Source organism: Hemitrygon akajei, chromosome 3 (assembly GCF_048418815.1).
Source record: "Hemitrygon akajei chromosome 3, sHemAka1.3, whole genome shotgun sequence".
In the NCBI taxonomy this organism is placed as follows: domain Eukaryota; kingdom Metazoa; phylum Chordata; class Chondrichthyes; order Myliobatiformes; family Dasyatidae; genus Hemitrygon; species Hemitrygon akajei.
Window position 1 is genome coordinate 48,518,979 of NC_133126.1, and position 26,939 is coordinate 48,545,917.

The 26,939-nt window shown below is 41.7% G+C and overlaps 1 protein-coding gene across 2 annotated transcripts in view; it reads left to right on the forward strand.

The window, feature by feature from the left end:
* The first annotated feature begins 8,574 nt into the window (after positions 1-8,574).
* The window catches only part of atl1 (atlastin GTPase 1), a 77,286-nt gene continuing 58,921 nt past the window's right edge, over positions 8,575-26,939 (forward strand). The window contains exon 1 of one of the 2 annotated variants that reach the window (XM_073039819.1): positions 8,575-8,859. In XM_073039819.1, coding sequence (XP_072895920.1) covers positions 8,811-8,859 — 49 coding nt within the window. In that variant the 5' untranslated portion in view covers positions 8,575-8,810. The remainder of the gene's footprint in view (positions 8,860-26,939) is intronic. The other variant, XM_073039820.1, reaches the window with a different exon arrangement.

Sequence of the window (26,939 nt, forward strand, 5' to 3'; positions counted from 1 at the left end):
GAAACCACCTAATGATTAGCCACCGCTGTGGAAGCTCAGACTCCCCCTCTTCATGGATGGTCATTTGTGCTTATGCATCTCTTGAAGGCTTTCCAATGCACTGCACCTGTTTTGACATCAGCTTTTGCTGCAAATTATCAGTGGGTACAGCCTTAAACACACCAAAGAATGAATGATAGGGCCACAAAACTGTATGGCTCAGAGATATTATGGGGAAAAAGATTCTAACTAATGTATTTTATATAACTCCATCAGGTCATACCTCAGCTTGCCTCATTCCTGGAAAACACAAACACAGCCTATTCAAACTCTCATCATAACTAAAGCCCTCCAATCCAGGTAACATTCCAATGGCTGCTTTCAATTTATTTCTGGTTGCAACCCCAAACACAATGAAGAACTTCTCTTAGCTCTGAGTGCAGGCCTGGACACATCAAGCAGTGTTTTCCACTTGTTTCAACAAGTACACGCCCAAGCACATCAACAAAATCTCCTCTTTTGCATCTACAGGTGCAGCCCCAAACACAATGAAGAATGTTTTAAACCATACATTTCAGGGCAATACAAATGTACTGTCTTTCCCATGAATCATCTAATGTAAATGCAATGGCTGAAATGTGTGACGCTTTCTAATTGGGTCGCAGGAACACGTGTCCTCCTGCTTACCATCATGTTAAGAAGCCACAAAGTGTAAAGCAGTGGCAGAACTGAACTCCAAGTCACAGAACATACTTGAAAAGTTACCCTCCTCTTCCTGTGCGCTCCTCTCTTTACCAAATTAATGTTATCCACATAAAAATACAGTTGGACTTCTCATATAACAAACACTGTAACAGATTAGGAAACTTTTTTCATTACTTTAAGTATCAATTTTGGATAAACAATCATTGCCAATCTCCCTATAATACATATTTTTGAGTGCTAATGAATAAAGTGATCCTGCTAGTGAAAACATTCTAAGTTTTCATATCCTGTTACTGGTCACCACTTGCGAACATATCATGAAAGGCAGAATTGAGCAAATCAAAGAACAGTAAATAGATTCAATTATTGATTAGATGCTCTTGGAAACTGTATAATGAAGTAGAATTTTTTGATTAATCTACAAAACATTGTGCATCATGTCAAATCAAAGGAAAAATTCCAAAACATGCCAACAATTTACTAAAAATTAAAAACCAAAATCGTGAGGCTGAAAAAATATTCATCCACTTTGTAATTATGCTAACTTTCCTCAAGTACAAACAAGTACAAACATTATTTTACCAACTCACCCAATTTGTTGATGTAGAAAATTGGAGGATCACCTATTTTCAATGAATTCATAAGAATAAATACCCCATCCTTCTGTAAAGTCCAACAGTAAGGTAGATTTTTAACAGACCAAACCAAAATAAAGATACAAGAGCATTCAGTGCAAGTCAGGGAAATGGCAATAGAGAAGCATAATAAATCCAGGTAAGAGGATAAGACCATCTCAAAGGTACTGAATATACCTTGTAGCTCAGTGCAGCTCACCATGAAATAGTGGAAAAATATGAAACTACAGCCACATTGCCAAGGTCAGGCTGCCCCCCCCCCCCCCACCCAAACTTAGTTGCAAGAGAAGAATGACACTTGTAAGAGAGGTTACTGTGATGCCAGCAGTCACTCTGAGTGAGGTGCAGAAGTTAGTGGCTGCAACTGGAGATGAATTTCATGGCTCCACAATCTCTAAGGCCTTGAACAAAAAGGTATTTATAGAAGAGTGGCAAGGAAGAAGCCCTGGCTGAAAAAATAGCATATCCCTGCCCACAACGACTTTGCAAAGTGTCACTTAGTAGATACTTTAAAAAAGAGGAAGAAAGTCTTGTGGTCAGGTGAGACTAATGTGTAACTTTTTTGGCCTCAATACTAAGCGGTATATGCGACGGAAATATAATACTGCACATAGAGACTGTTAACACTATCCCTACTGTAAAGCAGTGACTGGAAATCTGGTCAGGTTTGATGGGAAGATGAATGCTGTTAAAACAGAAGGATCTGGAATAAAAACCTGCTAGCCTCTGCCAGAAAGCTTAAACTGGGAAAGAAGTTTGTCTTTCAGCAGGACAACAACCCAAAGTACATTGCCAGAGCAAACATTGAGTGACTTAAAATGTAGAAAATTGATGTCCTTGAATGGCCCAGTCGAAGTCCTGATCTTAACCCAATGGGACATCTCTGGCAAGACCTCAAGAATGCTATCCATCTAACCTCACACAGCTTGAACAATTTTGCAAGGAGGAATAAGTAAATCTTGCTGTATCAAGTTGTGCAAAGATAACAGAGACTTATCCAAAAATACGAGTTAAATTGATCAAAATCCCTGGTTATAATACTCATTAATATGAACAAAGGGCTAGGGGCTGATAACTTGTAAAATCCTAGTACATCCTAGTGTCAGTCTTCTAAATACTTTTATCCTCTATTCTACTCTACACTCTTGCCAAAAGGGCTCTTATCAAGTTAGTACACTCTTATCAAGTTAGTAGATAGTTGTTACCATCAGGCAGGATGTACAGAACTCTGAAGTCCGCCTCCCCCCACACCACTGGGTTCAAAAACAGCTACTTTCCTTCAACCAAACAGAAAAACCTTATTCATTTGTTGTTGTTCAGTGGTTAAGTCGAGTCTGACTTTTCATGACCTCATGGACTCCTGCACAACAAGCCTGCTTGTTGGAAACTGTCTAAGATCCCCCAAGGTCATACACATGGTCTGAGTAATGTTTTCTATTTATCATAGCTTCTGTCGTCCCCTCCTTCTTTTACCTTCCGTTTTACCCAACATGAGAGTCTTCCCCAAGGAATCCTGTCTTCTCATGATGTGGCCAAAATATTTGAGCTATTGTCTCATAATCAAGCCTCCTAGTGAGCAGGCTGGCTGAATTTCTTCAAGTACTGACTTGTTGGATCTTCCTGCTGTCCAACAAACTCTTAAAACTTTTCTCCAGCATCCAAGTTCAAAGGCATTGATTATTTTGTATTCAGCCTTACCAATAGTCCAACTCTCACAGCCATACATCACAACTGGAAGTACCATAGACTTGACTGTACGGATCTTCATAGACAATGTTATGTCTCTGCTCTTCAGTATTTTATCTAAATTTGCTATTGCTGTCCTCCCCAGAAGTAAGCGCCATTTAATTTCATGGTTGCAGTTACCATCTATAGAAAACTTTGAACTGAGGAAAACAAAATCAATCACTGCCTCCACTTCCTTTCCATTTGCTACCATGGAGTTAATAGGGTTGGTCAACATAATATTTGTTTTCTTAATATTGAGCAGCAAGCCAGCTTTTGCACTTTCTTCTTTCCCTTTGATTAGAAGCATCCTCACTTTCAGCCATTAGAGTAGTATCATCTGTATATCTGAGGTTGTTAATATTTTGTCCGTAATTTTGATTCCAACGTTTGAGTTCTCTAGACCAGCATTCCTCATGATGTGTTCAGCATATAGATTAAATAAGTAGGGTGACAGTGTGCAGCCTTGTTGAACTCCTTTCCCAATCTTGAACCAGTTGGTTGCTCTGTGTTCAGTTCTAACTGTTGCTTCTTGATCTTTGTACAAGTTTCTCACAAGGCAGATCAGATGTCCAGGTATCCCCATTTCTTTAAGGATTTACCATAGTTTATTACGGTCCACACTGTTGAAGGCTTTAAAATAGTAAACAAAACATAGAGAAATACTTTTCTGGAATTCCCTCGATTTCTCCATTGTCCAACGTAGGTTAGCAATTTGGTTTCTGGTGCCTCTGCCTCTTCTAAATCCAGCTTGTACATCTGGCAGTTCTCGTTCAATATATTGCTGTAGTCTTGCTTGCATATCTTTAACATTATCTTGCTAGCATGTGAAATTAGTGAAATTGTTTGATCATTTGAACATTCCTTTACATTTCCCTTCTTGGGGATTGGGATATAAACTGATCTTTTCCAGTCTAAAGGCCATTGTTGGGTTTTCGAGATCTGCTGGCAAATAGCATGCAACACTTTTACAGAATCACATTTTAAAGTTTTAAACAATTCAACTGGAATCCTTGAGCCTTATTATCGGCAATGTTTTCTATGGCCCGTTTGACTTCACTTTACAGAATGTCTGGCTCTAGATCGATGAGGGGCCATTGCAGGTGTCTTCGGTGTTGGAATCTTCCCTGTACAATTATTCGGTTTATTCCTGCCATCTCTTTTTGATGTCTTCTGCTTCTGTAAGGTCCTTCCCTTCTTTGTCTTTTTCTATACTCATTTTTTAAATGCAATGTTCCTTTGGTTTGTCTAATCTCCTTGAATAGATCTCTTGATTTTTCAATTCCATTGGCTTCTTCAGCTTCTTTGCATTCTTTAAGTAAGTTTCCTTATCATTCCTTGCTATCTTCTTGAACTTTGCATTCAGTTAGAGGTACTTGTTCCAATCTCTACTGTTGCAAGAGGGTATTTGCTATAACCAGAGAGTTAATTTGGCAAAATTCCTCCAGTTGATGTTCTGCTTCATTCCATACTCCAAGGCCAATGTTGCCTATTACTGCAGGTGTTCTGTGATTTCCAACTTCGGCATTCCAGTCCCCAATGATAAATGTAACATCCTTATTTGGTGTCATATTCGGGAGGTGCTGCAGTTTTTCATAAAACTGGATAATTTCATCCTCTTTGGCATATGTGGTTGGAGCATAAACTTGGATCACTGTGATGTTGAAAGGCTTACCTTGAATCCCATTGTGGTTATTCTATCATTTTTGTGTCCAGTCATTAATTTTGATACTTTTTTTTTGACAATTAAAGCCACTCCATTCTTTCTGCACGTTTCCTGCCCACAGTAGAAGATCTGGTAATTGATGTAAAATGACATACTTAAGGCCACTTTAGTTCACTAATTCCCAATATGTCAATGTTTAGTCTTGCCATCTTGTTTTGTACCACATCTAGTTTACCTTGACACATGGATCTTACATTCCAAGTTCCAATGGTGTATTGATCTTTACAACATTGGACCTTCTTTTCATTTCCAGGCACATCAGCAGTTGGACGTCCTTTCCGCTTTAATCATTAGTTCTGGTACTACTCATACTTGTCCTCTGTTCTTCCGCATAAGCATGTTGGTCACCTTCAGACATATGGGGCTTATCTTCTGGTGTCATTCTCATATATCTCCTGTTACTTTTATCCATAAGGTTTTCTTGTCAAATTACTGGAGTGGGTTGCCATTTCCTTCTCCAGTCTGACCTCTCTGCCATGACCTGTCCATCTTGAGTAGCTCTACATGGTATAACTCAGTGTCACTGAAATACACAAGCCCCCTCACCATGGCAAGATAACAGTCCATGAGGAGGTCCATGACCTTATTCATACAGTTTAACAACACCTTGACCAACTTAATCACTTTGCTCTAAAATGCACTGTTATGTTTTGTTCTAAATGTGTACTTATAAAAATTGTGTGTAATTTATGTTTAAAGTTTTTCATAAGTGTGTGGTGTATATAGATGCCTGCAATGCTGCTGTGACTAAGTTTCCCATTTCTCCACAAAATGTTGGAGAAACTTATCTGGTCAGCATCGGTGGAAAGGAATAAGCAGTTGCCGTCTCGGGCTGAGACCCTTCATCAGGACCAGTAAGGAAGGAAAAAGAAGCCAAATTTTTTTATTGTATTTGTACATACATATACTTGTGCATATGACAATAAACTCAACTGTGACTTTGACAACATAGAATGATGAATGAATTCAAAGGTATATGTATTTATTTCACAACATGAACTCAATATATTGTCTTTAACAGAGTAAAAATTCTTTCAAAATCAAACAAAAAAGCTGACCCCAATCCATGTAATGAGATATTAGGTGATTAACCAAAAGCTGGATGAAATAGAGATGTCATAAAGAAGCATTGAGAGAAGAACGAGCAATGGGGATTTGGAATGACATTTCAGGTCTGATGGCACATTGCCTAATGAACGAGTGACTGAAGCATTCTCTTGTATGCTTCAGTGAAAGTGTCAGTGATAGTTTAGAGCTCTGTCCCAGAGAGTTCATACACATAAGGATCACCCACATACTTCAGGTTGACTAACATTATTGTAGAGTGACTAGAATTGAAGAATTCCAGGCTTTTCAGAATGTCAAAAGCCAGAGGAGATGACAGCAGCTGGAAAGCATAAGAACATGGAAGGATTTAAGATGATAAGCAGAGGGATCTTGGGGTCCAAGTTTTAGCTCCCCGAAAGTGACTGAGCAAGTAGTTAAGAAAGTATATGGCATGCAAGCCTTTATTAGTCAAGGCATTGAGTCCAAAACTCAGGAGATTATATTGCAGTTCTATGAAACTCTACTTCAGCCTAAGCTGAAGTACTGCAGACAGATCTGGTCCCCCATTTATAGGAAGGATGTTGAGGCTTTGCAGACGGTGCAGAAGAGGTTTACCAGGATGCTGTCTGGCTTAGAAGGCATGTGTTATCACAAGAGGCTGGACAAACTTTGGTGGTTTTCTCTGAAGCTGTGGAGGCTGAGGGGAGATCTGATAGAGGTTTATAAGATTATGTGAGGCATAGATGGAGTAGAGAGACAGTATATTTTCCCCACAGTTAAAATGTCTAATATCATTTAAGATGAGGGGGTAATTTCAAAGGAGATGTGAGGGGAAAGATTTTTACACAGGGAATGGAGGGTGCTTGGAATATGCTGCTTGGGGTAGTGGTAAAGGGAGATACATTAGGGACTTAAAAAAGAGGAAAATATAAGGATATGGATATTGTGTAGGTTGAAGAGATTAATATAGTTGTCCATTTGATTATTAATGTAATTGGCTTGACACAACACTGTGGGATGAAGGGCCTGTTCCTGAGCTGTTCCATGTTCAAGGATAAAACTTTTAGAATTGAGGCATTACTGACCCAACAGCTGGTGTAGATAAAACCATAGGAAGTATGGGAAACACAGGATTTATTGTGAGATGAGACATGAGCAGCGGAGATGTTTTGCAGAGAAGAATGAAATGCATTTTATCAGCCTTTGGCCATCCAAGATAAAATGACTGCAAAGATCAAACCCAGCACCATGACCTCCAAGGCAGCAATGACACTTGAACTCCTGAACAATGTGGAGGCACTTATTACCTACAGCTGGCACTTTAAAGTATTGCTGAGAGCCTACCAATGCTTCCTCTGCAAAATCATCCAAGCCCATTGGCAGAATAAACAAACCTACATCTGCATCCACTTCCCAGCCAACTGACTCCCAAAGCAGATAGTCTCTTCCATGTTCTGTCAAGGAAGAGATTTGCAGAAAAGAAAATAAATGCCTTAAGGTTATTCTCAGACCTACTTGAGCATCTATAACTTTCTTATTGACTGATCTTCATCAGTGATTGCATAAAATGGATCTTTGCATAGTTTTTATTCTTGGCTGGCCAAAAGCTGTTAAATGCATTTAATTCTACTCTGTAAACCACTTCTGCTATCCATGTCCCAACTTACATTAAATCCTACTTTTCCTCACACTTCCTATGTTTCTTTTTTAATTTGTTGGTTAAGGAATACCTCAATTCTAAAATGTTCTATCCTTGTTCTTAAAAGACAATTACATTTAATTTGTTCAAAGAGAACGTGCAAATGTCAAGTGAAAAGGACAAGAGGGAAGGGCCTTCAAAAATCCTCCCCTGTCAAGCATCTCCTCTCCCAACTGTAGCAGGGTCCACAGATCCCTCACTTTGGAGACATAGATAACTTATAACTGGCACCTCAGAGCACTGGACAGATACCACCAATGTTACCTCTGGCTGGGCAAGCAAATCGATATTTACCCCTCCCCAACCTTTCCTGGTCAACATCCCCAGCGTTAGGGGTGTAATATTACTCTTTTTAGACAGTGCCTTGAGACTGGCGATGATATGCTCCCACTCTCTGTTAATTCTTAGTAGAAGCAAACCATCCTCGGTCGCAGAAGGGCTGGGTAAGAAGAAGAAAGAGTCAAATTTGGTTGTACAAAGGAATGAGTTAAGCTTTTGTTAACAAGTGAGCCAAGGCAGCGGCAGATTCGAGCAATATTATAGATTTGGAAATAAATGGTTTTTCATTCTGAAGCAATTAAACATTGTAAAATATTTGGTAAGTACCTGTTGTGGAGTCTGTTGGCTGGATCTAGTTCAGCTCTTTATCCAATTTCGGTGCAGCCATTCCAGTACCAAAATAAATTGAACGAACAATCAATGCATAAATTATAATTCATTTTTAAACCAAAGCGTGCGCGATTCACATCTACGTTCTACTATGCGTTTTATAGCGGACAGTTGTTTTTTGAATTTTCATGGACTTGAAAATAATCGTTGATGAAACATTTTACTTGGTCGTTGGGTTTATGCTGTGCTTGACTGTGGCATTTTTATGTCAGACCACATTGATCTTTTCTATCCTAGTATTTTATTGCAGCAATTTGTAATTTAAATATATTACAGGAATCTGTTTCAGGTAATTTCTGCTACCACCACCAACACCCCCCCCCCCCCCACCCCCCACCCCCCACCACACACACACAATCCCCGGAATTAGTCCAATCCCCTCCGTCGAATCTACATGTAGATAAAGAAGATGTTCCTCTGTGCATCCTTTGTGTTAATGTCAATAAATCAGTCGGGACTCTAACGTGTGCGCGCCGCAGTCCCTTGCTGCTTTTCAGTACAGTACGTGGTTTCATCGGGATCCGAGAAGGCTCCATCCTTACAACTCGTCGTTCTCGCGGAGAGAGACGCCCATTCGAAAGGGATCCTCCTCCGAACACGACTTCGCTCTGCACACGCCAACAAAATGGCACAGAAAAACACGGCGAAAAATCGGAAAGAAAGAAATAGCTGGGGTAAGTCAGAGATCTGCCTGCGGTCGACAAAGAAATGCTGCACCTTCAAGGAAGGAGAGAGTACAAGAGGCAGGACGGGAGCACTTGGAGCCATTCTGCCCAAGTGCGGGCTGAACAGGGCGGCTGAAAGACCTGCTTACTGCCGAGTAGAGTTCAGCTATTAGCTGGTTGTTGCACCTTAATGAATATTCAGCCGAGCATTTTGCGTTCAGCCTTTTGCATTATTTTTGCAAGATCGGTGTTCTGTTACGAAAGCTGGCCTTTGCATTTTCACCGCAGGCTTGCTATTGGGGGTTGTGGTTATTCAGACAGGCCCTGCCTAGACTGTTAGCTATCTAAACATTAAAAAAAGGAGCAGGACTTTTATACTACCCGGACGGCATCTCAGAAATACAAACGCCTTAGCGCAAAGGAATTTAACGGCAGAACTGCTAGAAATGCCCCTTGTTTTTGCAGAGATACGCCCCGAGCAGGAGTGAAGCGGCTCTGTTTATAATGAGGTCGCCTAGATCGAGATTCTCTTCCCGAGCCTCCCATACTGTACACACATTACTTAAGGGCGGATGCATTTCACCGTATCTTCATCTCCAGCATTGCCAATATACACTGCACTAGGGTCCAAAATAAAACGGGTTAATTCTAAGCAAAGAGTTTCTGATGTATTAACGTCCATAAAGATAGTTGGTTCTCAAATCAAACCAGTTAATGGACGAGCATCGCTTCAGATCGTGATTTTAAAAAAAATGTTATAGTCATTCAAATGGACTCTGCTCATTTCAACTTCACAACATCTTTGCTCTCTTGTGATGACTCTCCTGGTATACAGATCAGATTGGGTTGGGTGGTCAGAAATTTTGAAAGTTGCAGCAATCTAGTGTTTCAGCATGGATTCAAGGTTTTTTTTAAATAGCTGAGAGAAGGACATGATTGGCAAGGCCATCGTTTTCTGCTCTTGAACAGACAACAGTAGTGAATGTATTCCCAGGGTAACAACATAAAACACCAGACAGTTGAAGGCTGTATGAACATTTGACTCCCCTGTACAACAAAAATACGCCTATCTTAAGTATATTCAGTGATAGACTCTCTATATCTCCCTGGGATAAAGAACTGCAAAGATCATAATTCTCCAGGGGAATGTGCCTCCTAGCCTGTGTCTTAAACGGGCAACACCTTATACTGACCTTGAAGAACTAGGAAGCTCATGGGGAATATTTAGTGAAGGGTAATAAAAGCCGACTTTATCAACAATGCCCAGATCACAACGACGAAAATTTCTACCTAACAGTGTTGAAAACTAGCCAACTATGTCCACAAAAAATAAAAAGAACAAGTTATTCCATCTGCCCTCTGAATCATTCCTAACTTGGGTCTTGTGCTTGGGGTGTCAGGAAGTGAGTGTCTTACAACAGGACACCCAGCCTCCAACCTGTATTCATAGGACATAGGACAGGAGCAGGCTCTTCAGCCTGTCATGTTGGCACCAACTACAGTGCCAAACTAACTAATTCTTTTTCCTTGTATGAGCTCCATATCCCTCTATTGTCTGCTTGATCTGTGCTTCTTAATGTTTCTTAAACTATGCTACAGTACCTGCTTCTATTACCACCCTATTCAACAAGTTCCTGGCACATACCACTTGGCCTTGTAAGTTTTATTTAAATTGTCACTTGAAAGCTATGCTCTCTAGTATGTGACTTTTTCCACCCTAAACACTTGCTATCTACTCAATTTATGCCTCCCATAACTTTATTTAAATCTGTCAGATCACCCCTCAGCTTTTGATGTTTCACATAAAACATTCCAAGTTTGGCCAACTCTCCATGTAGCTGATGCACTCCAATCCAAACAGCATTCTGGTGAACCTCTTCTGTATCCTTTCCAACATTTCCACATCCTTCCTATAATGTGCTGACCATAACTGCACTCAGTACCCCTAATGCATCCTAACCAAAGTCTTATCAACTGCAACATGACTTGTCAACATTTATACCATTTAAACCATGAATGATAAAGGCACACAGATTTACTTGGGTTGCCACTTTCAGATCACCACACATATCAATGATTCTAAGAGTCCTCTTTCATCCTGCAAGGTATTCCTAAAATGTATCACCTCACACTTGTTCAAATTAAACTCCATCTGCCATTTCTGTGCCCAAATTTTCAACTGCTCCATGTACTGCTGTATCCATTGACAACTTTCCTCGATAAACACAACTCCACCAATGTTCTTGTCATCCATCAAACCACCTACATTTTCATCCATATTTTTAATTATTATAGACAGTAGAGGTCCCAGCACTGACCTAGGTGGGACACCACTCCTGTGGCTGATCCAGTTCAGTTTCATTGGTGTTTCCATCCCAGATGTTAATGGTATGGAACTTTGGGACAGCTTAGCAAAATACACAGCTAGACTGATGAGGAAATCCTCAGTACTAAATGGGATGTTCTTAGGGCACCCATCCTTTGCTGTAAACAGTGCATTCATTCTGTATATTGTTCTCCATGGTGTGAATCAAATTGACTAAATAGTGGCTTCTTGTGATACTGAGGACCAAAGAGGGAGACCAAGATGGAACATTTGCTTGGCATTTCTGACTAAGGATGGTTGTAAATGCTTCATGCTTGCCCATTTCACTCACCAGCTGATCTGTGCAGTTGCTGAAACTAAACGTGTTCATGGAGTCTTTCTCATCCATTGACTATAGTTTTCCGTTAGCATTTATGCCTGGACGGGGCTGAACTGTCGACCTTAGTTGAACTTTTGTTCTTTTTCTTGTTCTAATTGTGTTCTGTTTTGTGAAGATTGTGCTTAATTTATGATTGTTTTTCTTTTGAACGCTGCTTATATGATGCTGTCTGCCAGTGATGCTGTTAACATGTAATTTTATCATTGCACCTTTGCATACATGTACTTGTACATATGACAATAAACTCAATTTTGATTTTGCTGTTGCTGTATGGCATGTATGTAATGAGATTCAGAATCAGGTTTATTATCACCGGCATGTAACGGGAAGTTTGTTAGCAGCAGCAGCAGTTCAACGCAATACATAATATAAAAGCGAAAAGTAAATAAATAAACAAACAAACAAATAAATAATAAATATGTAATTGTGTGCCCACTTGGATTGCACGCTGGTCTTCAGTGTAACTGGTAGCCTTGAAGCGCCTCAATGGAACAAAATTGTTCTTCTGGCTCAGTGATAATGATTAAGGGAGGGATGCAAAGATCACTAATTTGCACATTATGGAGGAATATGGTTCTTAAGTTGCTCATGGTCCACATTGCCTCAGGGATACCCAGTTCTGAGTTGTGTCTCTTCTGTGTTTACCCTATTCAGCATATTTTCCCTTGTACTAGTACACTCCAACACCAGAGTCCTGACTGGCAATTCTATCCTTGACTTGACCAGCCTTGTCAAGAGTGCTGCCACCAGGCACTGTTTTGATGAATGCTGAATATATTCTGTGCTCTTGATTGCCTTGGTCTTTCTTCTATGAAGAGGACGCATTCAACAGCCGAGAAAATAAGAGGGTTTCCTTGAACTGTTTGATGTGATGCCCTGAGACCTCACAGGGTGTGAGTCAATGTTGAGAACTCTCAGTGGCACTCTGATCCTGCACCCTCAACTCCAGAGAGTCTGTTCCAGAGACCATGATGGAAGAGCCACAGTCACTGACTGTAAGGTACGCTATTCTGTGAATGTTTCTGTGTTACGCTTGACAAGCCTCTGGAATGGTTCTTCATTACAAGTCCCCAGATGTTTGTAAGGAGAACACTGCAGGGTTGGCTGGAGAGGGTGTGTCCTTTGTCAGTGTCAAGGTTGGTATATGAGGCCAGTACACTTCTATTCTTATTGTAATTTGTTTAGTGATTTGATACAATCGAATGAATTGTAAATATTCTTCAGAGAGTAGGTAAGAGTTTTTACTATGTTGCCAGGAATCTCATACAGCAAGGTAAGAATGTTGGATTTTTCTCCCTAATAGACACTGATGAATCAGATGGTTTTTATGACAAGCTGTTTCATTGTCACATTACTGTCATATCTTCTTATTTCGAATTATTTGGTGATTTTTAAAATTTCTAATTACCTGTTGGGACAGAAAACCCATCTCTAGACTATTCTCATTGACTAATCCAGTGTTCATAGCACCTGTTCTTCTTTCTCATATTTTTTACAAAGACCAAATTCCACCATTGTAATATGAACATATAATCTGGACAAATACTCCAATGGAAATCTACTTGAACGCTACATTACATAAAGTGCTGAGACCTGGTATGTTGGTCCGGGTAGATGTTAAAACTCCCATAAAGAAGATGGCCTGGCTAAACAGAGTATAAATACACCAAACACACACACATACACACACAAAGTTGGAAGAACAAACAGTGATGAAGAACTGCCAATTTTGTTTAGTTAGTCTCTGAACTTCAAAAGTAGTTTACTATTCAAAATACATTGAAGCATTTCAACTGTGATCAAGTGCCAAAATAAATGCCAGTATTGCTTTGAGATGGAGCAACCAAAAAATCTCAACAACTTTCTCTTTGTATATTTTACAGCTCAGAAGTGTGTTAATACTAAAATAAATAATTCCACACTGAATATAGTCCAGTGAAAAGTAATTGCCCCAACTCAGTACCAATAATAATTTAAGGTGGATCATTGAATTATATCAGAAAATGCTGGTTAGTAAAAGAGAACAAACTTTTGGGTGTGGTCCTTTTCTGTTTTGAGAATGATGTGTATCTGAAACCTTTTTATTTCCTGAGCAGAGTTTGAATTAACTCAGTATTTCCAGTGTTATCTATCTTTGTTTTCATTTTTTCCCCCCCCCTTACCTTATTGAGCTTGTAGGTATTTGGCTCAGTGACAGCATTTTCATCTCAAAGTCAAGTTTGTTCTCATGTTCAAGTATAAACAACATTCACTTAATTTTTACAAGACAGAACACAATTGAACCAAAACAAAAATCCATTGTGGGGCAAAGTGATCAAAGTCATCACAGTGTCACTAACCTCAAGTGTTTTGGGTTGTGCTAGTTGATTCAAGAACTGAATGGTTGAAGTAGCTGTTCTTGAGCCTGGTGATGTGGAATGGACTTCATGCTCCTGTACCTCCTGCCCAATGGTAGGTGTGAGAAGATGACATGACCTGAATGGTGCAGATCTTGATGGATGCTCCTTCCTGAGGCAGCGCTTTCTGTAGGTGCCAACGATGGTGGTGAGGGATGTGCCCATGATGTTCAGGGCAGAGTCCATTACTCTCTGCAGCTTCTTGCATCCCTGTGGAATGGAATATCCATACCAGACAGTGATGCAACCAATGAGGATGCTTTCAACAGTACACGTGTAGAACTGTGTTTGAGTATTTGGTGACAAACTGAACTTCCTAAGAAAGTAAAGACATTGGAACACTTTCTTAGTGATTGCATCTACGTATGTGCTGGGTCCATAAGACCATAAGATATAGGAGCAGAATTAGCCCATTCAGCCCATGGAGTCTGCTGCACCATTCCATCATGGCTGATCCTGCATCCCACTCAACCCCATACACCTGCTGTCTCACCATATCCCTTGATGCCCTGTCTGATCAGGAAACGATCAACTTCCGCCTTTAATATACGCACGGACTTGGCCTCCTCTGCACTCTGTGGCAGAACATTCCACAGATTTACTACTCTGTGGCTAAAAAAAAAAATTTCTCCTTACTCTGTCGTAAAAGGTCACCCCTCAATTTTGAGGCTGCGCCCTCTAGTTCTGGATACCCCCACCATAGGAAACATCCCCTCCTTTCTAGTCCTGTCAACATTCGGTAGGTTTCAATGAGATCCCTGCCCCACATTCTTCTAAATTCCAGTGAGTACAGACCCAAAGCTGCCAAACAGTCCTCGTGTGTTAACCCCTTCATTCCTGGAATCATCCTCGTGAGCCTCCTCTGGACAGGACAGATCAACCAATTTGTTACTGCCCAGGAATTCAAAGCTGCTGACTCCCCCACTGCCAATCCCCCTATGTAGACTGGTTTGTGTTTGCCCTCTTTCCCCATATCTGAAGTCAAAAATCAGTTCTTTAGTTTTATGGCATTGAGCAAGAGGTCATTGCACCACGCAAGCAGGTGTCCTATTTTGTTCTGGTAAGTCACTTGGAGTTAGTTTCTGGGCTTAAGCCACTTTTTCCCAGCCAAGTGTTGTCAGGTGCTTTTTGGATGGGGCTGTAAAATAGCAGCTACAAAAGTTACTATATCAAAATGTCAGTATATTTCTCTCTCAGTCCTTTGACGTACTGGTTCATGTATACTTTAAATTGGTTTGCTCCAACTGTTGGAGCGTCACTGTCAGGTCCAAGCAGATTATTGACTAAAACTGTTGGCATATTTGCGCACACATGTGACGCTGGAGGTCCTTGACCATGTCAGTGATATCATATGCCAACAGAAGATCTGTGAATACACAATCTAATCTCAAATGAAAAGTTGGAGCTTACTTTATTTACAGAGCCAGAACCTTCTCAGTTCCCTGCCAGGGACACCGATATACTCAACTTCCTCTAGCAGATATGTCCTTTGATCTTCCATCACTTAAGGGTGCTGTACAACTGATGTTCTTAACCCCTCCGGTCATCTCCGTGACACAGTGCCCCCGATTATCTGGTTGACCCCACCGTCAAATGATCATTTCTCGATGTGAAGTGGTTCATTTTGGTAGGTCAAATTTGAAGACAGAATATAATGTTAATGGTAAGACTCTTGGTAGTGTGGAGGGTCAGCGAGATCTTGGGGTCCGAGTCCATAGGACGTTCAAAGCTGCTGTGCAGGTTGACAGTGTTGTTAAGAAGGCGTATGGTGTGTTGGCCTCCATCAACTTTGGGATTGAGTTCAAGAGCCGTGAGGTAATGTTATAGTTATATAAGACCTTAGTTAGACCCCATTTGGAGTACTGTGTTCAGTTCTGGTCACCTCACTACAGGAAGGATGTGGATACTATAGAGAGAGAGTGCAGAGGAGATTTACAAGGATGTTGCCTGGATTGGAGGATGCACCTTATGAGAACAGGCTGAGTGAACTTGGCCTTTTCTCTTTAGAGTGACGGAGGATGAGAGGTGACCTGATAAAGGAAATGCTGCCTTTAATACGTTGGTATATTGGTTAATCATTGTGTAAGAAGGCACAACGAAGAAATTGTATTGCATACTGTTTATATAGATCAGTGCATTGAGGTACTTGAAGATAAAACAATAAAAGAGTGCAGAATAAAGTGTTACAGTTGCAGAGCAAGTGCTCTGCAATGGACAGTGATATAGTCCTATATAGATAACAGTGGGATAGAAGCTGTCCTTGAGCTGGGTGGCAACACGAGTGAATCTGCAGATGCTGGAAATAAATAAAAACACAAAATGCTGGCAGAACTCAGCAGGCCAGACAGCATCTATGGGAGGAGGTAATGACGACGTTTCGGACCGAAACCCTTCATCAGGAGCTGGGTGGTGCTGGTTCTGTGTTTGGGAGGGGGGAGTGGAAGGGAGAATGACAATGATAGATATGGTCTTTGATTATGCTGGCTGCTTTACCAAGGCAGTGAAAAATACATAACTTGCATGACACAGTGAACAAAAATAACAACTGTATTGATGCAAGTCGAGTCCATAGAGAGAAGGCTGGTTTCAGTGAAGTGCTGAACTGTGTCCAGAACTCTGCAGTTTCTTGCGGGCACAGACAGAGCAAGTATCAACGAAAATAGTTAAGGGTCAAAGGGGACGTGTCAGATTTCTTTCGGCTTCTGAGGAATGAGAGGCACCGGTGAGCTTTTATATCTGTGGCAAAAGCATACTTGCACCAGGACAAGTTATGGTAATGTTCACTCCTGGGAACTTGAAACTCTCACCCTCTCGGCTTTTTCACCATTGATGTAAAGAGGATCATGTGCACCCCCCTCCCCCCCCCGAAGTCAATAGTCAGCTCTTTCGCTTTGCTGACATTGACAGAAAGGTTGTTATCGTGACACCATGTCGCTTAGGCTTCCTATCTCCTTCCTGTACTCCAGCTCATCATTATTTGCGATACGGCCCACCACAGTTGTATCATCAGCTAACTCGCAGATGGAGTTAGATCAGAATCTGGTAAGAATACTTTGAGTAGCTAGGGGGATGAGGGTGCAGCCTTGTGTGGCACTACTGTTGAGCATAATCGTGGCAGAAGTGCTACTACCTACCTTTACTGATTGCGGTCAGTTGGCCAGGGAGTCAAGGATCCAGTTGTCAAGTCCCATGTTTGGAGTTTGGAGATGAGTTTGGTTGGAACTATTGTATTGAATGCAGAGCTGTAGCCAATAAACAATAATCTAACATAGGTGCTTTTGCTGCCCAGATGTTCCAGAGATGAGTATAGGGCCAGGGGGAAGGCATCTGCCATAGACCTGTTTTGGTGGTAGGTGAATTACAGTGGGTCAGAGTTGTCTGAGAGGATGGGCACCATGACCAGCCCCTTAAAGTTCTTCACTGTGGATGTCAGAGCCCACCAGGCAATAGTTGTTAAGGCACATTACCTAGTTTTTCTTAAATACTGGAATGATCGTAGTCTTCTTAAAGCAGGTGGGAATCACAGATTAAAGCAGGGAGATTAAAAATGTCTGCAGATACCCCCACCAGGATCTAAACACACGAAAAGGAACACCATCTGTGCCAGATGATCTCTGTGGGTTCAACAAACTGTAAATACTCCCTAGTTCGTTAGGTAGGTGGCAGAAAAAGGGAGGAGTTGACGGGAATGTGGCAAAAATAAAAGGAGATTAATGTAGAGTTTGGCAAAAATAAAAGAAGAGATTAATGTAGAGTTGATGTAAATGGGTGGTTGATGGTCAGCATGGATTTGATGGTCAGAATGGCCTTTTTATGTTGTATCTCTATGAGAATATGACTACATGAACCCTGGGCAGGTGTGCTGTAGAGCAGGTAAAACTCTGTGAGTGCTCACAATCAGTAGGTAAATCCAGGATGTAAATCAGACCTCTAGGTTAATGATTGGCCACTGTTGCTTTCAATTACTTTTCTTACTTATGACATAGTTATATCTCTAGAAGGTAGATTAACATTATAAACATTTTCAAACTTGGACACTAAACAAAACCATGGCTGATCTTTTTCAGAAACTTTCCTGCTCATTCTGTATATCTTGTGTTTTAAAATTCAAAATACTTAACAGCTGACCATTGACAGCTCTCTGCGATGGGTGTTCTCAGCCCAGGGTCCACGGACCACTAGCTTAATGGTATTGGTCCATGGCATAAAAAAGGTTGGGAACCCCTGCTCTAGGGTATAAACATTGGGAGATTCTTGAAACTCCGAGTAAAAAAAATTCTCTGAACTCTCAACGTCTAACCACTTATTTGATACCATAGAACCATAGAACATTACAGCACAGTACAGGCCCTTCAGCCCTCCATGTTGTGCCGACCCATATAATCCTTAAAAAAAAGTACTAAACCCACACTACCTCATAACTCTCTTTTTTCTTTCATCCTTGTGCCTGTCCAAGAGGCTCTTAAATACCCCTAATGTTTTAGCCTCCACCACCATCCCTTATAAGTCATTCCAGCCACTCATAACCCTCTGTGTTTAAAAAAAAAACAACAAAAAAAAACTAACTAACTTACCCCTGATGTCTCCCCTAAACTTCCCTCCCTTAAATTTGTACATATGCCCTCTGGTGTTTGCTATTGGTGCCCTGGGAAACAGGTACTGACTATCCACCCTATCTATGCCTCTCATAATCTTGTAGACCTCTATCAAGTCCCCTCTCATTCTTATACGCTCCAAAGAGAAAAGTGCGAAGGGCGCTGAGTAGGCTACGGTCAATTATGGAAAACTCTGAACATCCTCTACATAGCACCATCCAGAGACAGAGAAGCAGTTTCAGCGACAGGTTACTATCGATGCAATGCTCCTCAGACAGGATGAAGAGGTCAATACTCCCCAATGCCATTAGGCTTTACAATTCAACCGCCAGGACTTAAGAACTTTTTAAAAGCTATTATTAATGCTTTTTGAGATAGTGATTTAGATGCATATCATATTTTTTACTGAGTTAAGTATGAGTTGAGTTGTATGTAATTAGTTTTGATACAACAAGTGTATGGGACATTGGGAAAAAAAAGTTGAATTTCCCCATGGATAGATAGATCTAAAGTATCTATCTATCTATCTATCTATCTATCTATCTATCTATCTATCTATCTATCTGCTAACCTTGCTTCATGTGACTTGTTCTCCAAACCAGGCAACATCCTGGTAAATCTCCTCTGCACCCTCTCCATAGCTTCCACATCCTTCCTATAATGAAGTGACCAGAATTGAACACAATACTCTAAGTGCGGTCTCACCAGAGATTTGTAGAGTTGCAACATGACCTCTCTACTCTTGAACTCAATCCCCTTATTAATGAAGCCTAGCATCCCATAGGCCTTCTTAACTACCCTATCAACCTGCGCAGCGACCTTGGGGGATGTATGGATTTGAACCCCAAGGTCCCTTTGTTCATCCACACTCTTAAGTAACTGACCATTAATCCCGTATTCCGTCTTCTAGTTTGTCCTTCCAAAATGCATCACCTCACACTTATCTGGATTGAACTTCATCTGCCATTTTTCTGTCCAACTCTGCAGCCTGTCTATATCCTCTTGTAACCTTCGACAACCTGCAGCTCCATCCACAACTCCTCCAAACTTCGTGCCCTCCACAAACTTACTCACCCATCCTTCCGCCTCTACATCCAGGTCATTTATAAAAATCACAAATAGCAGGGGTCCCAGGACAGATCCCTGCGGCACTCCACTAGTCACCGACCTCCAAGCAGAATACTTTCCTTCCACAACTACCCTCTGCTTTCTTCCTCTAAGCCAATTTTTTATCCAAACAGCCAAGGTTCCACTTATCCCATGCCTCATGACTTTCTGGATGAGTCTCTTATGAGGGACCTTGTCAAATGCCTTGCTAAAGTCCATGTAGACCACATCTACTGCCCTACCCTCATCCATTTCTTTTGTTACCTCTTCAAAAAACTCAATCAGGCTCGTGAGGCATGATCTTCCCATGTTGCAACATGGTTGAACATCTTGCCATGTTGACTATCCATGAGTAGACTGTACTTCTCCAAATGCTCGTAGATCCTATCCTTAAGAATCCTTTCCAGTAGTTTGCAGACCACCGACATAAGACTCACCGGTCTATAGCTCCCAGGTTTCTCCCTATTACCTTTTTAAACAAGGGAACTACATTTGCCATTCTCCAGTCCTCCAGCACTTCCCCTATAGCCAAAGAAGATTCAAAGATCATAGCTAATGCTCCAGTGATCTCTTCTCTCAACTCCCACAACAACCTGGGGTATATCATATCCGGCCCTGGGGATTTATCAATCTTGATGTTTTTAAGATGATCCAGCACTTCTTCCGTAATCTCCACATTGTCCAGCACACAGGCCTGCTCTATTTTGACCTCACCCTGATCAAGATCCTTTTCACTTGTGAATACTGAAGCAAAGTATTCATTTAGGACCTCCCCAACCTCCTCTGCCTCCAGGCACACGTTGCCCTCTTTATCCTTTAGCGGTCCCACCTTTGTTCTCATCATCCTCCTATTCTTCACATACACATAGAATGCCTTGGGGTTCTCCTTAATCCTACATGCCAAGGCCTTCTCATGCCCCCTTTGAGCTCTCCTAAGTCCTTTCTTTAGCTCCTTCCTGGCTACCCTATATTTCTCATGAGCCCCTCCTACTACCTGCTTCTTATATCTAACATATGCTTCCTTTTTCCTCTTGACGAGTTGCCTCACGTGCTTTGTCAGCCACAGTTCCCTCTTCCTACCATTTTTTCCTTGCCTCAGTGGGACAAACCTATCCTGAACCCAGCTCAAGTGGTCCCTAAACTTCTCCCACATTACTTCTGTGCTTTCCCCTTTGAACATCTGTTTCCAATTTACTCTCTAATTCCTGCCTCATCCCTTCAAAGTTAGCCCTTCCCCAGTTAAGCACTTTACCATTTTGTCTGATTTTATCCCTTTCCATAGCTATGCTGAAGCTAAGGGAGTTGGGGTCACTCTCACCAAAATGCTCCCCCACCAAGAGGTCTGTCACCTGACCAAGTTCATTACCCAGAACTAGATCCAGTATAACCTCTCCTCTCGTCCGCCGGTCCACATACTGTGTCAGGAATCCTTCTTGAACACACCTGACAAATTCAGCCCCATCTATCCCCCTTGCATTCAAGAGGTGCCAGTCAATATGAGAAGTTGAAATCACCCATAACTACTACCCTGTATTTTGTGTACCATTCTAAAATCTGCCTACTTATCTGCTCCTTGGTGTCCCAAGGGCTATTTGGGGGCCTATAGACTACTCCCAGCACAGTGATTGATCCCTTCCTATTTCTGACTTCCACCCAGACAGACTCAGTGGACACTCCCTCTGCAGCGTCCTCCCTTTCTATAGCCGTGATACTATCCCTGACCAGCAATGCCACTCCTCCCCTTTTCTACCTCCCATCCTATTTTAAAACACCTGAACCCCGGGACCTGCATCATCCAATCCTGCCCTTCCTCCAACCAAGTTTCAGTAACGGCCACAACATCATAGTTCCATGTACTAATCCATGTTCTAAGTTCATCCTCCTTGTTCCTAATACTCCTAGCATTGAAATAGACACATTTCAACCCCTTTAACTGGCTACAATTATGTTCTGTCCCCTGCCTGTCCTTCCTCATCAACTCAGAAATCTTAGCATCATGCCCTTGTCCTTCTACCTTAATCCCTGCACTCACATTCTGATTCCCACCCCCCTGCCAAACTAGTTTAAACCCTCCCCAACAGCTCTATCAAATCTGCTCGCCAGGATATTGGTCCCCCTGGGATTCAAGTGCAACCCGTCCTTTTTGTACAGGTCACACCTGCCCCAAAAGAGGTCCAAATGATCCAGAAATCTGAGTCCCTGCCCCCTGCTTCATTCCCTCAGCCACGCATTTATCCTTCACCTCATTCTATTCCTATTCTCACTGTCGCGTGGCACAGGCAGTAATCCCGAGATTTCTACCTTTGAGGTCCTGCTTTTCAACTTACTTCCTAACTCCCTGTAGTCTTCTTTCAGGACCTCTTCCCTTTTCCTACCTATGTCATTGGTACTAATATGTACCACGACCTCTGGCTGTTCTCCCTCCCACCGCAGGATATCTTGGACGCAATCAGAAACATCCTGACCCTGGCACCTGGGAGGCAAACTACCATCTGAGTTTCTTTACTGCATCCACAGAATTGCCTGTCTGACCCCCTGACTATAGAGTCCCCTATCAGTACTGCCTTCCTCTTCCTTTCTGAGCCACAGGGCCAGACTCTGTGCCAGAGGTACAGCCACTGTCACTTCTGCTGGGTAGGCTGTCTCCCTCTAACAGTACTCAAACAGGAGTACTTATTGTCAAGGGGTACTCTCTAGTACCTGACTCTTCCCCTTCCCTCTCCTGACTGTGACCCATTTCTCTCTAATATGCCCCAGAGTGACCACCTGTCTGTAACTCCTCTCTATCACTTCCTCACTCTCCCTGAAAAGACAAAGGTCATCAAGCTGCATCTCCAGTTCCCTAACACGGTCCCTTAGGAGTTGCATCTCGATGCACCGGGTGCAGGTGTGGCCGTCCGGGACGCCGGTGGACTCCAGGACCTCCCACATCTGACACCGATCACAGAAAACCAGAACAATGACATGTTGTTCTAGACTCTTCAATATTCATCCCACCTTTCCTCTTTAAAATCCAGTGTGTTTCAATGAGGTTTTGTTTTGTTCATAAGATATGAATATTGATGGTAAGACCAGAGTTAATTGTTAGTCCATTACTATTTCTGGAGCTAGGACTTGATAAACCACATTAGAGAGCAGTTAAGTACCAGCAACATTGTTTAGTATGGAGAATGAAGGCCCATACATATTTGCTTAAAAAAAGTCACCTCTGGGATGAATTCATTACTTCTTCACTGCACTGCTCACTAAGCCCAGATATTCATTTTGAGACAAGGAGGCCAAAACCATACGTACAACCCTGTGTTGTAGCAAATGTCCTTATGAGAGTCTTGGGTATAAACCCTTTAGCCCACCAAATCTATAGCCATCATCAATATCCCAGGATTCTCCAACAAACCCACTCAGGGCAATTTAGAATGGCCAATTCACCTACCAACAGGCATACCTTTGAGATGTGGGAGAAAATCTGAACAGCTTGTGGTGACGGGGAGAATATGCGGAGTCCATGGAGACAGCGCTAGAAGTCTGTGTGGAATCTGGGTTGCTGGAGCTCTGAGCTAGCAGCTTGACCAGTGCCACAATTGGGAAGGAGAATTAAAAGCCAGTAAACAATTTGCTCTCCTTATCATTAGCTACACCTGCTCGCTAACATTATGCGATGTATGTAAAATATCCACTTGGATCTCTCTAAACAGCAACCTCTAACAGTTACTTACAATTCTAGAAAATTCTTTCACTTCACTGAGGAACCTTGTGCTTGCTGATTTTTGTACATATTTGCTGCTTTTTTTGCACAGTAGTCTACATTCCTCTGCAGCTTCTTAGCATTCCTCTCGCAGATTACTTGCATGCTCAGATTTATATAAATAGCAGATATGGATAAATTAGTTTCCCACATTTAACTCTTTACTGTCAACTGGAAATAGCTAATTCTGGTGGCATCCCAAGATATGCAGCTAGACCTTCTGAAATTCAGCCGTTTATTCAGCCCACGGTGGGCTTCACAGCTGAACAGGTGAGAAGACAGCTGAAACGTCTCCACCCAAGCAAGGCTGCAGGCCCGGATGGTGTCAGCCCCAGGGTGCTCAAAGCCAGTGCCCCCCCCAGCTATGAGGAGTACTTCACCATGTCTTCAACCTGAGCCTGAGTCTCCAGAGGGTTCCTGTGCTGTGGAAGACGTCCTGCCTTGTTCCTGTATCGAAGACGCCGTGCCCCAGTGGCTCCAATGACTACAGACTGGTGGCATTGACCTCCCACATCATGAAGACCCTGGAGAGACTTGTTCTAGAGCAGCTCCAGCCTATGGTTAGGCCACACTTAGACTACCTCCAGTTCACCTATCAGCCCCGACTAGGAGTTGAGGATGCCATCGTCTACCTGCTGAACCGTGTCTACGCCCACCTGGACAAGCCGGCGAACACTGTGAGGGTCATGTTTTTTGACTTCTCCAGTGTGTTCAGTACCATCTGCCCGGCTCTGCTGGGTGAGAAGCTGACAGTGATGCAGGTAGATGCTTCCCTGGTGTCATGGATTATTGATTACCTGACTGGCAGACCACAGTACGTGCGCTTGCAACACTGTGTGTCAGACAGAGTGGTCAGCAGCACTGGGGCTCCACAGGGGACTGTCCTGTCTCCCTTTCTCTATCTACACCTCAGACTTCAACTATCTACACAGAGTCTTGCCATCCTCAGAGGTTTTCTGATGACTCTGCTATAGTTGGATGCATCAGCAAGGGAGATGAGGCCAAGTACAGGGCTACGGTGGGAAACTTTGTCACATGGTGTGAGCAGAATCATCTGCAGCTTAATGTGAAAAAGACTAAGGAGCTGGTGGTGGACCTGAGGAGGACTAAGGTACCAGTGACCCCTGTTTCCATCCAAGGGGTCAGTGTGGACATGGTGGAGGATTACAAATACCTGGGGATACGAATGGACAATAAACTGGACTGGTCAAAGAACACTGAGGCTGTCTACAAGAAGGGTCAGAGCCGTCTCTATTTCCTGAGGAGACTGAGGTCCTTTACAATCTGCCATACGATGCTGAGGATATTCTACGAGGCTGTGGTGGCCAGTGCTATCATGTTTGCTGTTGTGTGCTGGGGCAGCAGGCTGAGGGTAGCAGACACCAACAGAATCAACAGACTCATTCGTAAGGCCAGTGATGTTGTGGGGGTGGAACTGGACTCTCTGCCGGTGGTGTCTGAAAAGAGGATGCTGTCCAAGTTGCATGTCATCTTGGACAATGACTCCCATCCACTCCATAATGTACTGGTTAGGCACAGGAGTACATTCAGCCAGGGACTCATTCCACCGAGATGTAACACTGAGCGTCATAGTCATTCCTACCTGTGGCCATCAAACTTTACAACTCCTCCCTCGGAGTGTCAGACACCCTGAGCCAATAGGCTGGTCCTGGACTTATTTCCACTGGGCATGATTAACTTATTATTATTTAATTATTTATGGCTTTATATTGCTATATTTCTTCACTATTCTTGGTTGGTGCGGCTGTAACGAAACCCAATTTCCCTCGGGATCAATAAAGTATGTCTGTCTGTCTGTATTCCAGCTGTATTTGTTAGCCATTCCTTTGTATGAACTTATACCCTGAGAGTCCTAATCTTGACCAAACATACTGTATTTGTTACTTTCAAAAACAGGAATACAGTGATTTTTAGCTCATAGATAAATTTGGATGGTTGCCTTATTGCTTACTAATTAGTGTTCATTACAATGAACAAGTAAAGCAGAATTATTTAAGATTCAAGATTGTTTATTGCCATTCTTCAGTACATAAGTGTAAAGGAAAAAGTTATTCTGGATTGGCATAAAAATTGAGATATTTTATTATTAATACAGAACCTTAAATTCCATACATGATTTGTACTTTTCATAATATTGTGAATGATTTAAATTTTTTATTTTGTAGAAACTTTGTTTTGACTTTGATACATACCAGCTCATACAGAGCTCATGAAGCTCTGTTTTGCCATTCAACTTCTGAAATCAGAAGTCAGTGATAAGTTGCAGAAGTATTATTAAAAATCTTGTGAACTTTTAGTTCAATTGATTCCACTTCTTTGTTGAACCCAGAAAGGGGTTCAAACCAGCTTAATCTTGGTTTGTATGAGAAGAAGATAACATTACTAAAACATAAACTTTTGCTATTTTGACTTTTCAATGTTGAGTATTTTGTTTCTTGTGAACTAAAGCCATGTTTTGGGTGAAGAACTTTTGGATATTTCAGTGATGATTTTCAAGAGTAACGGCAATGTAATAATGTCAAAATAATGGAAGTAAGTGTGTCTGAAGGAGTGATTGGTGCTGTCAAGTAGTCAGTCAGCAGGAGGCCATGGATTAAGATTGAAAATGTTCTTGCAATGCAAATGTGTAGAACAAGTTGCATATAATTTGGATACAGATTTGCTGCTGATTCACCCCTTCACCCCCCTCCGACCAATGAAACAATATAAATAGGTTCATTTCCGCCAGTCCAGTGAAAAACCTATTTCCTAGGCTTTTGTTATTTCAGTTTTGTGCGCTTGAATTAAATGGTCTTTGTTAAAAAAAATCCAAATTTGTTAAGATCTCACAAACAGTAACACCGCTGAACCCAGTGTGATAAAATGATCCTAAATTTCTTAAGCAATAAAATTGGTGCATAACAAGTTTTAATTTGCAGAAATAGGATAGAAAAATGAACCCCTAAATTTTGGACTAAATTTGAATAGGCATCTAATCCAGATACAGCACATGGGCTTAACGATGGCAGGGAACAAGCAATTGTTCAGACCACCTGCCTTACTGATGAGCTATAGGCACCCTTGCAGTCTTGTGCCATGTATTTGGGGAGGAGGCCCATAATATGGATAACTATGGATGAACCCTAGCTAATGTGACAAATGGTATACTTCCACACAGAAGGTGCTGCTCAACAGATTGGAACACGCCCCATAAATTTGTTGGAAAATTGGAAATCATAGGGCGTTTCTGATCAAGTGCCGTATGTGTAAAAGTATACAAGAACTCAAACCTGTAATTTTACATTATATTAATTACTTTAAAATATAAATCATAGGTAATGTGTAAAGATTTGTGCGATTACAACTTTTGCCATGCATGCTTCTGCCAATAGAAAAAAACAGCTTACTTATTAAATACATTATTTTATAAACTTTTTTTTGTTTGAGATTTTTAATGTAATACATTTTTAAATGATGAGGAATTTGGTCCCTCATTTGTAATGTGAGGGCTTGCTGAAATTATTTTCCAGGTTTGATGGTG